Here is a 14,277-nt window from a genome sequence, read left to right as displayed (position 1 = left end):
CATATACCATCCCAAAATACGCAAGCCCAATCACCTAATTTGCTCCGCCCCATTAAAAACCAAACGACGCCATTTAAAGGGCCATGCAATCATGGTCGTTGATATTCAATAGATCCAACGGCCCGGAACTCATCCCCAATTTAATATATTTTTAATTTCCTAACACCTCCTACCCCCCTCATTTCAAATTCCCAACTTTCTCAGATCTCTCTCTCTCTCAGCCACCCCCAAACCCTAGCCGTCTCTTCACCCTCACTCTTCACCCCACCAAAAATCGCACCACCATCCACCGCCACTCAAACCGCTAATGATCGCCGGCCTGAAATTGCCTCCGTTGAACGGACTTAACTAAATAGTCTCAAACCTACATCAATCAACTCTCTTGTTTGATGGGCTTAATACCGAGGTCTTACCTATTCTTATCAGCTTCTAACTCACCTTTTCTCACCCTTACTCACAACTACCCAAAATCTTTTCACTCTACTATACTTTCGCTTGCGACCTACACATATTTATTTATTCTACTCAGAACCTTCCTTTAACTTGCTAGAACCTTAGATTCCCTTTTGCGCATTCTCAGCTTTCTTTAAATGTAAATAATTACTTTTTTTGGTTGTTCTGCCACTTGCTACATGGATACTTGGCTTATCATAGTGCCCACGAACACTGGAATTCCCTGTAACTCGTATGCTCTCAAGTATCACCTTTGATGTTTTTTTTCCTTTTTTTCTGTTCATTAGCCATGATAGGTGCCACTTTCTTATGGAGTGCATGCAATATTATAGTGAGACTGCTATTACAAGATCAAAGATCATTTCCTTTTTAGGTCACTATGCTTAGGTGGAAACCTTCTTCCTTATTTCCTCAGCTAGTCTTTCGTGGTAGTACTTAGGAGACCTTTTGGATCTTGTAAAGTTGTGATCTTGTTATACTGTATACTCGAAGGAATTTTTGATATTCTTACTCGCCTACAAACATCCTTACTTACATACCTCCGTGCCGTTGTGCTCGTAGGATTACTTGTAAAATCAGATTTTGATTATCTCCTTAGTGGCACCCTCCATTATTCCCGTAATACTTATACAATACCTTTAAATACCCCAACTCCTATCTGAGCATTTCTCAAGGTTTATGACGTCATATTTGCGAGACTGAATTCACTATATTAGGATTCACTACGTTTATCTTGCATGATCTGTTGACTCGTCTATAACCTCCTGTTTAGCCATAACTGGGCTCTTCCTTAATCAAATCCCAAATACTCGTTGGCCTATCCTCGCATCAATTTTCCGCGTAATCTTTCTTGGGTTACTTCCTTTGTTTTAACTTACCTATTGCACTAGCCTCTGATCTATCAATGACATTTCGGGCAGAAACCCTTACTTCCTTTCCTTGATGTCGTGTTTGTATAATGCACTAATATCGTAACATATCTGTAGGCTTTGAATAAGTACAATCTCATCCCTTTTTCACATTACCGCATTATTCTTCTACCACTCCATGATTAGTAGAACCACTAAATTCTGACTTCATGCCACATCACTCCATATTCCCCCTTTAGGGGAGTACTAAGAGCTGGAGCTACGACGATCTACCTATAGATATTTTACCTCTATATATTTGACGTCTTTTCACATCATCGATTACCCTTACTCGCCTTGTGGTAATGCTTTTTGTACCAAGTATAATAAAATTCCTTGCTCGTGAGGATGACACTTAGTGTAACTGGCGCACATAGTCCCTTAAGCTTAACTTTGCTCATATTGCTTGTTTTAGGGAAGCGACTTCCTCAATGACCATTAAAGGGCATTCTTTTGTCATCCATTCTATTATCACCGGAACGCAACCTCTGAAATTCTCATGATGCCGACTATTATCATATCATTTAGTCCCTAGTTCACGTTTAGTTTATCTTGTTTACCAGCCCATACTGATTTCTACTACTCTGGGGGTATATCTTTTCCTATTGGTAATCACGTTAGAGTTGCGAACTTATTTCTCGAAAAGAAGATATGACTTTATGGCCTATACTCCTTTATTGTTTCAAGGCCTGTCACCTCTCATCTTTTTCCTTCACTTAACTATAGACTCTATAATTCTGTCATTTTCATCATCATATTTTTTCCCACCATTGTCATCCATGTGGACATCTTACTCATAATTCTTCATTAACTCTATTCTTATTTTCCTACTAACATTTATGTCTATCACTTTATTCTGAAAACATCAACAAGACATTCTTTTGCTTTTAGCTCCCCTTGCTTCATCTCACTGGCTCTTCGGGATGCCTAAAATTCTCTCTCATAGGGACACGAGCCATTCTAAGGTAATATTTATCCCTTCAAGGCTTCCAGTGGCTATCTTTATAGTACTCATATCTAGCTGTACTATTTTAGAGTGCGCCATCTGGGTATCTCACAAGGAGATTTATTAGCACATTTGCATTATGCTTCAGAAATTATCAACTAACACAAACAATCAATTCACCATTATGGGTTACCCTAACCCCAACCGGATCCTGATATCTCGTCATTTTCTTAATCTACACATGTTAGCCCCCAGTAGGGTATAAATGAGATGGGTATGGTCAATTATACATACATCTGTTACTGTTGAGGGTAACTTATAATGCTTATATCTTTCTGCCGGAGATGAAAATACCGATAATCTTTATTAACTAGGTTCCTTGTACCCTTCCCATCTTGCTCCTTTTACTTGTTGAAGCTTGTATCTATCTTTTGAATCTTTCATTGCCTCTAGGGGTGGATAGATATTCTTTGCCTTAAGGCTCCTTATCGAGAAGCTTACACTTCTTAGTACACACATGATCTACTGAAGACCTTATATTTACCCATCATATGCATCATGCAAAATCGAGCTCCTCTAACTCAACTCTTTCACAGCCACATACAATCTTTTACCAACCATCTTTTTAAATGTAGGTATCGTTGTATTACGACTAAAGTCGAATTTAGGAGTTTGAATTCTTACAACAGAGCTCTACCACACGATCTAGAATAAGAAGAAAGAGTGACAGTCCTAAATGTCCTGTAGCCTCCTGCTTATAAGTGTGGTGCACTACACACCCATAAACAAAACTCTACTAGACACGGCTTGTAGAATCCCTAGGACAGAACTGCTTTGATACCACTTTTGTCACAACCCGAATCAGAGGGCCGCGACGGGCACCCGGTGCTTTACTCAACCGAGTACCAACGTAACATATCTTTCTTATCATACTATCATGAGTAAATGAGCCAGAAAACCGGTCATGAGATAACAAGAATAAAACATAAGGGAATACTCAACATATGAAGACCCAAAATGATATACAAACTTATATATGTGACATACGGGCCTATAAGGCCGACATGACCATTTGTAAACTCAAAACATAGGCCGACAAGGCCATACAAGTGTCCCTACACCTGACATCTGTCTACAAGCCTCTAAGAGTAAATAAAATCATAAAGATCGGGACAGGGCCCCGCCATACCAATCAATACATATCCAAAGCATACTGACCAACTAGGCAACTCCGGAGCAAGTGGAGTGCACCTACACATTCGTTGAGCTGATAGCCTACTAGGAGGACTGTCAACCTATCAATCGGGACCTGCGGGCATGACACGCAGCATCCCCGGGCAAAAGGGATGAAAGTACGAATAAAGTACCGAGTATGTAAGGCAGGAAACAATAAACAAGAACAGTGATGTAAAGAGAGATAGAAGAGATACAACCTGTAACATCTGAGTGCCTCTAGGGGATACTGACATGAAATGCATAATACATATATATACATAAACTTTTTAAAAACATACGCCTCCGTGGGCATCATCATCATCATATCGTACCCTGCCTCAAAGAGGACTCGGTAAAAATATACCCGGCCATCATAAGGCTCGGTAGAATCGTACCCGGCCATGTGGAGCTCGGTAAACCCAACTGATCAGTGGTTGCACAATAGGTGTCGTACCCGACCGACTATAGCGCGACTCGGTCGAGTAAAATAGATACGTATATATAATGCATGCTCGACTCATGGAATCACGTTCTAACCCTTTCAGAGTGATGTAAGGTCATTGCACCTTCGATTAACATTATGGACATCCCAACCATCAATATGAACCTTAGTGGGATTTAAGTATCATACACACTAGCTTAGAATAACTTTATAAGGAAAGAACAACATGGACAACCTTAGTTTCTAGGAGTAGATCTGTTATGAATTAGCATACCGTTTGTGTTCATGTCACTTTAGATCATGCCAAAAGAAAGAAGTAAGTGTCTTAACCTACCTTGTATATTTTTCCCAACCTCAAGCTATGCAATTTCACGGCTCCTTAGTCTACAATAAGAGAAATGACACTCTCGTTATCGTTTAAGCGTCGTAACTATTATGTATCGACCACAACCTATTTTACAATGAAACGGACAGAACCTCCCCTATATATATGACTTCACACTAGTCAAAACCAATCACAAACAGCCCAACATACCCCTATCACTTCATACACAACACGACAACCATAATAGTGTCAACCAACCCGAAAATGTTACGACGAACGACCAACAAACAACCTTGCCATTATGTGGTGTTTCTCCACAACCTTCCTCCTCTCAACTCCATAAAAATAGTAGTAAAAGAGACAACCCAATACCAACACGAAACAGCCCAAAAATATTCCCACAAGTTCATCAACCCAAAAATAATTTTTCAGTTTACTTAAACACATTTCTACTTGTCTTTTCTTTCAAATTGGGAAATACAACCAAACGTACATCATTATACCTCTTATCCAATAAACCAGCCATGTATTCCACTTAAAAATAAGTTTACAACCAGCCAACCATTACACAAGAACAAACAACATACCATTCTTTCGAAACTAGCTAGGTCTATTCTTTACGATCGAGTTCCAACTCGCAAACGCATAGATAATGGAAGGAGAAGCATAAACTTAACTTGTACTGAGTATAACCCACAAAACCTGGTCCTTTTTCATCAAAAATAAGTTCCTCAACACGGCTACAAGAAGGAGAAAGAGAAACTAGCAAGTTGTCCGGACTTTTCAGCACTAGAATCGCGTCGTAACACCCGGAATACCCTAGGGTTTGTGTGGGATTGTTGGGGAGGAGTTGCAGGGGTTAAATTAGGTTTTATTGGTCTGAATGATGGGTGAAATAACTTAGTTTATAATCCCTTAAAAGTCCCCTCTTGACCGACTTAGTTGAGGCCTCTCTTTTTGGCAAGTAGGTGATGCTCCTACTTGTCACCTACTAGCTGCGCAGTCTCGCGAAAATGTGAATATCTCTATACTCCAAGATCGTATTGATAAACGGTTTAATGAATTGAAAACTAGACTCATAGATCTTAAATTTCATATGTAGATCATCCCTTGATTCAAAGTATGTTGGGAGAAAAGCTCAGCTATATTTAACCTAAGTTTCAACTCATTTTTGAATGTAACTTGTGATGACCTTTTCCAACTTTTGTTCCACAACTTGCTTGACTTAAAAACATAACACACGTCTATCATACGACTAAACTAACTCATAACATAACCTAATCATCATGTTAATCACCCTTGTCTCACCCCAAAAGTATCGGTTATAACATTTCAAACTTGTCGACATTCGACGAAACTTATTTTCTTTAATTCATTTAGCGCCTAAGCTTTCCAACCCTTTTGATACTCGTTATTTATGATCATAAAGATTTGTAACCTCCATTATAAAAGTATTAACTTACTTTACGTACTTTCAAAGTTGATCTCATTTCTGAGCTTACATCAATTGACTTACGGATACTCTAACATACGAAAACATAGGGTGTAACATTATTATTATTAGTATTATTATTAGTATTATTATTATTATTATTATTATTATGTTGTTGTTGTTGTTATTGTTTGTGTTTATTTTTAGTATTACTGTTTTTATTTTTGTTTATTGGCTAGTTGGTTAAGATTTGGGCCTCACTGAAGTGGCCCTAGTGATAAGAGCTGAATTTAACTATAATTAGACCCTAAATATCCACCTTTTCATAACTGAAAGAGCACTGCCGCGGTTCCACCGCGACCGCGGCAGAACCGCGGTAGAAGAAGGCTGCAGACAAAGTGAGAATCAGAGAGCAAGTTTGGCCGCGGTTTGACCGCGACCGCGGCAGAACCGCGGCGGAGGCAGAGAACTTCAGGGACTAAAGTACAAAACACGGGATTTTTAGCCCAAAACCCTATATTAAATATTAGACTCCGCCCAAGAGAGGCATGTATTGTTTTGGAGAGTATTTTGGCAAGAAGAACAAGTGTGAGAGATCACCCAAAATAACTTGGTTTCTTCCTCTCTTTATTTTTCTTGCAAGTTTTATGATGAATATTGTTTTAGTTTATTTACCCATAGTTATGAGTAGCTAAATCCTTTGTCTAAGGTTTTGATGGAACCTATTTGGGGATGAACTTCTTGTTTATGCTAATACAAATTGCTAGTCTCAATCTTTATTTGTTCAACTTTGCGTATGTTGTAGTTAATTGATAAGATCCTCAATTAACTGTGCCTATTTAGTGTGCATAACTCAGGAGAGAGTGCATATTTAGGTTATTGTTGAGCAACACCACTCCCAAAGTATAAGAGGGATCTATAACTGCGGGTTTACAGGCAGGATTAGGGATAACGAAGCCTTGGGTGCAATCTTAAGTGAACTGTGTTAATTAAAGCTAGCTAGTGTATCTCGGGAGAGTGCAATAATATATTACTGTGATTACTCGGAAGATATTTACGGTAAGAAAAGTGTTCATGATTGATAGTGGTATGTTGGTCAATTTATATGAAGCATAAACAGAAGGGATTCCATCAATAGGGGAAGTCATTACCTTAGCATTTTCTTATCATTGTATACAACCTTAGCATTTTAGTTTACAACTTGTTATTAACCTTCAACTGTGATTCAAAAGTTTGGGAAATTGATTCTCAAGAGCTTAGTAGTTCTAAAGATAGTGATTGATAGGTTAACTCTCTGTGGATTCGACCCTGGGCATAATACTCGGGTTATATTTGTAACGTCCGCATTGTCCTTTTTATAAGGCATAGTTGGGTGTGATCACCTAGCTTTGTTGAAAGTTTAAGAGCCCAAAGTCCTCAGACCAAGAGTGACCTGACTTAGGCCTAGAACCAATCTGGTTCTGAGGCAATTCCAAGACCCTTAAGGGTCAATTTTGGAAACCTTAATTCTGAAATTTTTCAGAAATTGCTAGAAACTTCTAGAATAGGAACAATTGTACCAATGCCGAGTAGGAAGGATAGGGATAAGATCCCAAATTCAGAAATTGGACAGTTGTCCATTTTTTGAGATAAGAGGATACTAGAAATTGGACAACTATCCATTTGTGCTGAGGAAAAGATGTCTTTTCCTTGATTTTAGGGATGCCGGCAAATTTTTTTTTTTTTTTGTACCCTAACCCTTATCCCTTTCACTCTCTTACTCTATATAAACACTTTTTTCTTCATTATATAGACACACATTTTAGAGATCTGAACACACAGATTTTATATACATCTGAATACACATACACCTGGAGATATACACACATACAGAAAATTCTCTGAAAATACACTGATAATGCACTGCTTTTGAGTCTCTTTCCTTCACTTTTAGAAAAGAAATCTTACTGGTTTCATACTTTTGCTAGGGTTTCTGAGTTTGAATTTGAAGCTGTTTTAGTTTCCTGTTTGGTATTTCTTACTGGTGCTTTTGCTCAGATTTTTCAGAGACTTATTTTCTATCTTATTTTGGTTTCTTGTTGCTACTAAGGTACTACTCATGATAATATAAATTTCAGTTTGGTTTAAAAATTTTGTTATTCTACCAAATTTCAGTATCATGACTGTTATTCAGTGTTTGTCAAGTTTTTGTTTGTTTGAATGTAGTTTTGGATATGAGTTATTGCATGACCAATATTGATTGAAATTTGTTTAGCTGAAGTTATTTGCAAATCTGTATAAAGTTGCTTATCTATACAAGTTACTCTACTTAAGTTTTGCTAATTTTATGTTTAAAGTATTCTGAAGGATGCTCAAAATCTGTTTGAACTTCATGCATTTGTTCATGATAGAAGGACTATATTCTTAAGATCCATGTATTTGTCTACAAAAATAGATGTTAAAAACAACATCTTGAAAGAAATTTATTAGGAATTGTAATATGTATATTTGTCATCAACATGTATAAGGAATTAAACTCATCGTTTAGTTAATAAGTTGTAATAATTTAGTTATTTCTATATTTTCTCTTGTATAACGTGCTAGTTTAATATTTTAGTAACTTTACTATATTGTTTAAAGCAGTTAAATACAGTAATTCCAATTTGGTAGTTTTGGAATTTTCCGATTATGAAAAACTGAGTTTTCTGAGCAAATTGGATAGACTTGGTACATTTTCAGGCCCAAACTAATTGGGTCCATGCAATTGTATTTTTAGATTTTATGCTAATAAATTGAGTTGATAGTTTGGTTAAAGATATTTTATTCTCTAAAAGTTTTAGATACACAATATGATTTTTAACCTTATATTTTAACATGGTGTTAACATAAGAAATAAAAATACTTAGGAAATCTTTGAAATTTATCAAATTGGGCCTGATTTCGAATAAATGATTTGTGTTGTTTATTTCTCATATCTCTTAGCATCATATTTTCAAACACAAGTCAGATTCTATAATTGGCATTACATAAATAAACCATGAAATTTCAATGTCAAATTCGTTTAAACAAATATGTATTGGGCCAGAGTCATTTGGACTCATCATTCCTATGCCCAAATTATCCTGGTTTAATTTCATTTAGTTCATAAAATGTGCATTGGGCCACAGTCATTTGGACTCAGTCATCGTTAGGCCCAAATCCTTTTAGAATTAAGTTCAGTTAGCTGGCCCAAATAATTGATAATGTATGTATTGGGCCAGAGTTCATTTGGACTCAATCTTTATCAGGTTTGAAGCCTCTTAATTATAGATTCATTGGGCAGCTGATATATGAGCTGCCCAATTAATTCAAAATAAATATTTCACATAGTATTAGACCTTTACACTTAATCACAAGACATAGGGTACTTAGCTTTGAGACATAATCATAACCTTAGGTGCATTTTAAATCGAACTAACTATTACAACTATGTACATTTACGCGTGACATAGTTGTGATGCCAAAGACAAACCAAGGTACATGCTCGCATGACCGTGGTCAAACATTCTTAGTAAATAAAACGCCTTAATCAAATACTCGTAGAAATACTTTTAGGCGTTGTTTTTAAACTACTATCATGATTGCGTACATGTTCGCGTGACGTGATTGTGATTTTTTAAAATAAATCCAAAGTACTCGTTCGCGCGACTTTGACCAAGCTTTTTCTTAAATAAACTAAGTGTTGTGAATTGTGTACATGTACGCGTGACGTGATTCTTAATGCACCAAACTGGAACGAGTATACGTACGCGTAACTCATCTTAAGTCAATTCTTTAAATACGGGTTATCAAGCGATTAGTAGCGGTAAAAGGTAAAATAAACATAGGTCCTAAAATGGGTAATTAGATAAAATAAGACAAGTATAAATTGCTAAGCGTTCGTACTAAAACTATGAAATTCGGGAATGTCTAACACCTTCTCCTGGGTTAACAGAATTCCTTACCTAGTTTTTCTGGTTTTGCAGACTTTAAACGAAGTCAAATTTTCCTCGATTTGAGATTTAAAATAAATCGATGACTTGGGACACCATAAAATTATCCCAAGTGGCGACTCTGAAATTAAATAAATAATCTCATTTCGATTAATGTCACTTTAATTGGAAAAACTCCCTTAGATCCCCTCGGGTAAAAAGGAGATTTGACAGTTACGGTAAATTAATTTTCCTTCGCATTTTGATTTCCCCTATTATTTTTTTGTGTAAGTGCCATTTACATAATGACGCAAAAAGTCACAACAGTCACTCTGAAAAGTTGCACCTCTTTATCTAAACTCAAACTATTGGTTATAAATAACAGACCATTCCCTCAAATTTTCCTTACGAAAATTCTGAAATCTCCTTCTTTCTTCTGCATTGTTTTAACTACAAAAAAAAGCAACAGAAAGTGTGATTTGCTACCGATCATTGTGTTCATTGAAACACTGGAGTTTGAAGTACCGTTACACCAGTGTATAATCTGTTCTATCATGGAAGGAAATAATCCATAACCTCGGGTACTAGAAGGAGATTAAGTTCCTTAAAAAACACTGTAAATTCAATGGATTCGGATTAAATTATGTTTGTTCTATATTTCAGTTTATACATTATTTTCCTTTCTTTGGAATTATTTTACAAATATAGTATACTAACATGTAAAAGTTTTGAGCGAGTTTGAAATACCAAAAACAGACTTGCTTTTCCAAGCCCCGAAGAAGTCGAGATTTATAAACAAAAGCTGTCTTGCAAAAGGACAACCAGAGCAACCCCCACAAAAACACCCATCATTAAAAAAGGTTAAAAGAATATCAATGCAAATGTCTCCAACGTACACATACTATTATCAGTGCGCAAGTATGTTACATAACAGCACTTGATTAACAAGATTACTCAATCTACATACAGCAAGGTCAATTAATTACTGATAATTTCAAGTGCTTTCAGAAGTTTCAGCTGAAAGCCAAAAGAACAACTTTGAAATATTTGGATCCAAAAAAATAGCGAGCAACAGCAACAGCAACAGCTTGATTAACTTGTATGTTTAGCTAATTAATCAAAAGCTATTTAATTGGGTGAGCATGGAAACGAGCTCATCACTGGAAGGGCGATCAGCAGGCATGTCTGATAAGCATACCACTGCTATTTTAACGGCCATTAGCATCTCATCTTCCTCAATCTCTTCCCCGAGAATACTCTGATCTAATGCTTCTCGAGAATCGCCTGCTTCCTGCAAACGCTGAAGCCATTGCCCTAAACTTGTATCCCCGAAGAAGGGATCCGTTGGGTACCTTCCAGTTAATAGAACACCCAATATGACTCCAAAGCTGAATACATCACTCTTATCAGTATACCTGCTGCACAACAAAGTATAGGTTCAATAAAATATTAGACAAAGAAAAATTATACTGTTACCGATTAACCTATTGTGTCAAACAGAAGAGAAATTAGACACTTAGTCCTTGCAACTATAAAATCACAGAATTGAAGCCACTCTACACTGTCAAGTTTAATCAAGTCTAATGTCAATAATTGGATACCTGCAGCTCTCAGGAGGAGCATAGCTTGATGGTGCAACTGGGAGATTCACAATTTTGGCCAAACCGCAATCTGCTAACCTAGGCTCAAACTCAGCATCCAACATTACATTTGTGGGCTTCAGATTGCGATGCAGGATTCTAGGGTTACAAGAAAAGTGAAGATACTGAAGACCCTTGACAATCCCAACAGCAATTCGGAGTCTTACTTCCCAGCTAAGCTGCAGCTGATTTTCCCTAACTTTGTTCATTGCATCTTCAAGACTCCCATTAGGCACATAATCATAGACTAAAAAAATCCTATTCGATTCCCGGATGTAAGCCCTTAAACTCATCAAGTTTCTGTGCCTCAAACTAGCAATCACTTCAACTTCCTGCTGTATTCTTCTCTTCAAAGACTTGCTCTGTAACTCAAAGGATTCCAGCCTCTTGACTGCAACAGTAAGCCCATTGTCAAGAACAGTCCTGTAGTATCTACTTGACCCAAGCAACTGTGTGTCATTAGCAATTAGAGCTGATTGCAGAGTCTTGGCTGGAATTTTAGGAGAGAATGCAACAGGGCCTTTGAGAATTGGGGGTTTGTTTATGTAACGAACAAAGCTCCGAACAAGCCAAGCAAAGAGAAGTGCACAAATCAATCCAGTTAACATCCCAAACAGAATACTCAGAAAAACCCTTTGAGACTGAGGTGGGGCTGTGGAGATTATCATCCTTCTTTGGCACTCTACACACCTCAGCTGCACCCACAAAAACCCCACTTTGAAACCTGAATAGTAGATAAGCTTTGTCTTCCCCATGGAAAAAATTTATGATGTCAAGGTAGAGAGAAATTAATTAGAATTTGGTATGCTGGAATTTAAGCACCCAAAAAAGACTTTCTTTTCCCTCTCACTAGCACAGGAAGAAGGACCTCAGAAAGAGATTATGACTGCGCAGATAACAAAGAATTAAAGCAGTGTGGGAAATAACTTTTAGGGTTCCAAATAGCAAGCACTAAGAAACATTCAACTGACTCTGAATGTTGCCAGTGAAAATGGCGAGAGAACAATGGCAGACCAGTTTCTTCTTTTTTTCTCTTTCTGAAGAAAAATGCATTGCCCTCTAACTTTGCTGAAATGACCAAGTTTTTTAAATAAAAAATACTCCCTCCACTTTAATTTATGTGAACGTATTTTCTTTTTGGTCCGTACCAAAAAAAATGATCTCTTTCCTTATTTGGAATCAATTTAACTTTATGCAATAATATATAGCCACACAAAATATATATATCTCATTGTACACTACAAGTTCAAATTTTTTTATCTTTTCTTAAACTCTGTGTCAAGTCAAATAAGTTTAGATAAATTGAAATAGAGGGAGTAATGAATAAAAGTGAACAGGGAAAATGTACCAGTAAGGCGTGGATAGGAGTGGCAGACTGATGTCACGAAATCTTCACGTTGAAGAAGAATCGAATCATTTTCAAAGTCCAAATTCCAAATAACATCTTTGCATAAATGACCAACAAGATTATTAGTGAATAAATTGACTTCTTTTTTTCGTCCACTAAAGAAACCAACAATTTGCTACAACTTATAGGGAATCCTCATATTTCAAATAGAGATGGCAAATGGGGCGGCGGGATAGGTACGGGTCGAGTTCTGTCTTAACCTGCAAAATTTTAACCCGCCCCATTCGGTCCGCATAGCATTTCCACTCGCGTTCTCCCGCTTCGTACTCACATCCGCGTTCACCCGTCCCACTAAGTTTTCCAGTATTTTTTATTTCCAATTGTCTTATTTTTAGAAACTTTCATTACATTAGTTGGAGCATCTTTATATTATCTCAAGGCCCATTCTTATGATATTCCCGATAACATTATTGTCTAGATCCGGATTTCCCATCATCGGGAGTTGTGATAGCGCCTACTAGTGAAAGCTAAGCAAGCCAATCATTACAATTATTTACCTTTTCCATTTTTAATCCTCTAGCAGTTGTAAATTAACATTATATAAACAGCGGAAATAATAAAGCGGAAGAATGAAATGTAATAATTTAATATTAATACCGATACAAATCCATAAATAAAAGCTACCCAGAACATGTATCACAATCTCACAGACTGTCTAGGAATACTACAAATAGGGGTTCGAAAGATAAATACAAAGTTGTTTCGGAAATACATAAAAGAAACAGTATGAAAAGATAGAAGGAGACGCCAAGGCTTGCGGACGCCTGCAGGACTACCTCGGGTCACCTGATGGACTGAAGGCAGTGACCTCACTGTGGTCCAAAAGCTGCAACACTGGGATCTGCACACAGTGCAAAGTGCAGTATCAGCACAACCGACCCCATGTGCTGGTAAGTGCCTAGCCTAACCTCGGGGAAGTAGTGACAAGGCTAGGACAAGACTACCAAATAGACCTGTGCAGTTAAATCATATATAGTGGAAAAGTAAAGGCAGAAATTTACTGTTAAGGATAGGAGATGGAAACATGCTGCGGGGAACAACAAGTGACAACAGAAAACCAACAGATAAATTTAAAGAACACCATAATTCAATTATCAGAAAGAATCAGAAATCAAAGACAAGTGCACGACATCACCCTTCGTGCTTTTACTCTCATCCTCACCATAAGAATCAATATAATCGGCACGGCATCACCCTTCGTGTTTTTACCTCACATAATCATGGCACAGAATTATCCTTCGTACATTATCACTCATATCATTTCACGACATTGTACATCCTGCGGCACGACATCACCCTTCGTTCTTTTACCTTACAATATTGGCACGGCATCACCCTTCGTGCATTAACACTCTCAAAATCATGCACGACATCACCATTCATGCTTTACACTCTTCGTCACCCAAGCAATAATCACAAAGTAATTTGGGCAAGGGAATCAATAATATCACAATAAAATCCTGGCAAGGGAACAATAGCATAACAACAATATCCCGGCAAGGAAAACAATATCATGAATAATAACATCCCGGCAAGGGAGATAATACCAAAAGCAATAACATCCTGGCAAGGGAGACAA

The 14,277-nt window shown here is 37.2% G+C and overlaps 1 protein-coding gene across 2 annotated transcripts; it reads right to left on the bottom strand.

Annotated features, from left to right (window-relative positions):
- Positions 1–10,501: 10,501 nt before the first annotated feature.
- On the bottom strand, positions 10,502–12,357 carry LOC104234544 (inactive leucine-rich repeat receptor-like protein kinase CORYNE). Of its 2 annotated transcripts, none has more exons than XM_009788117.2 (2): positions 11,252–12,357; positions 10,502–11,068 (listed from the first exon to the last, which is right to left on the bottom strand). In XM_009788117.2, the coding sequence occupies exons 1-2, from the start codon at positions 12,043–12,045 to the stop codon at positions 10,768–10,770; spliced, it is 1,095 nt and encodes a 364-aa protein (XP_009786419.1). In that variant the 5' UTR covers positions 12,046–12,357; the 3' UTR covers positions 10,502–10,767. The 2 variants fall into 2 exon arrangements, with proteins under 2 accessions (XP_009786419.1, XP_009786420.1); XM_009788118.2 differs by having other exon boundaries at positions 10,502–11,065; positions 11,252–12,182.
- Between the last annotated feature and the right edge of the window lie 1,920 nt (positions 12,358–14,277).

This window comes from Nicotiana sylvestris, chromosome 8, assembly GCF_000393655.2.
Source record: "Nicotiana sylvestris chromosome 8, ASM39365v2, whole genome shotgun sequence".
Lineage (NCBI taxonomy): Eukaryota > Viridiplantae > Streptophyta > Magnoliopsida > Solanales > Solanaceae > Nicotiana > Nicotiana sylvestris.
Note: the sequence above shows the minus strand (reverse complement) of the source record. Positions and strands in the feature narration are given on the sequence as shown.

What these genes read in the sequence shown, in the direction of transcription:
- LOC104234544 (XM_009788117.2), bottom strand. Translation starts at nt 12,045, where the DNA reads ATGGGGAAGACAAAGCTTATCTACTATTCAGGTTTCAAAGTGGGGTTT. An exon ending in GCTCCTCCTGAGAGCTGCAG is followed by an intron (nt 11,069 to 11,251) that starts GTATCCAATTAT and finishes TTTGTTGTGCAG; the next exon opens with CAGGTATACTGATAAGAGTG.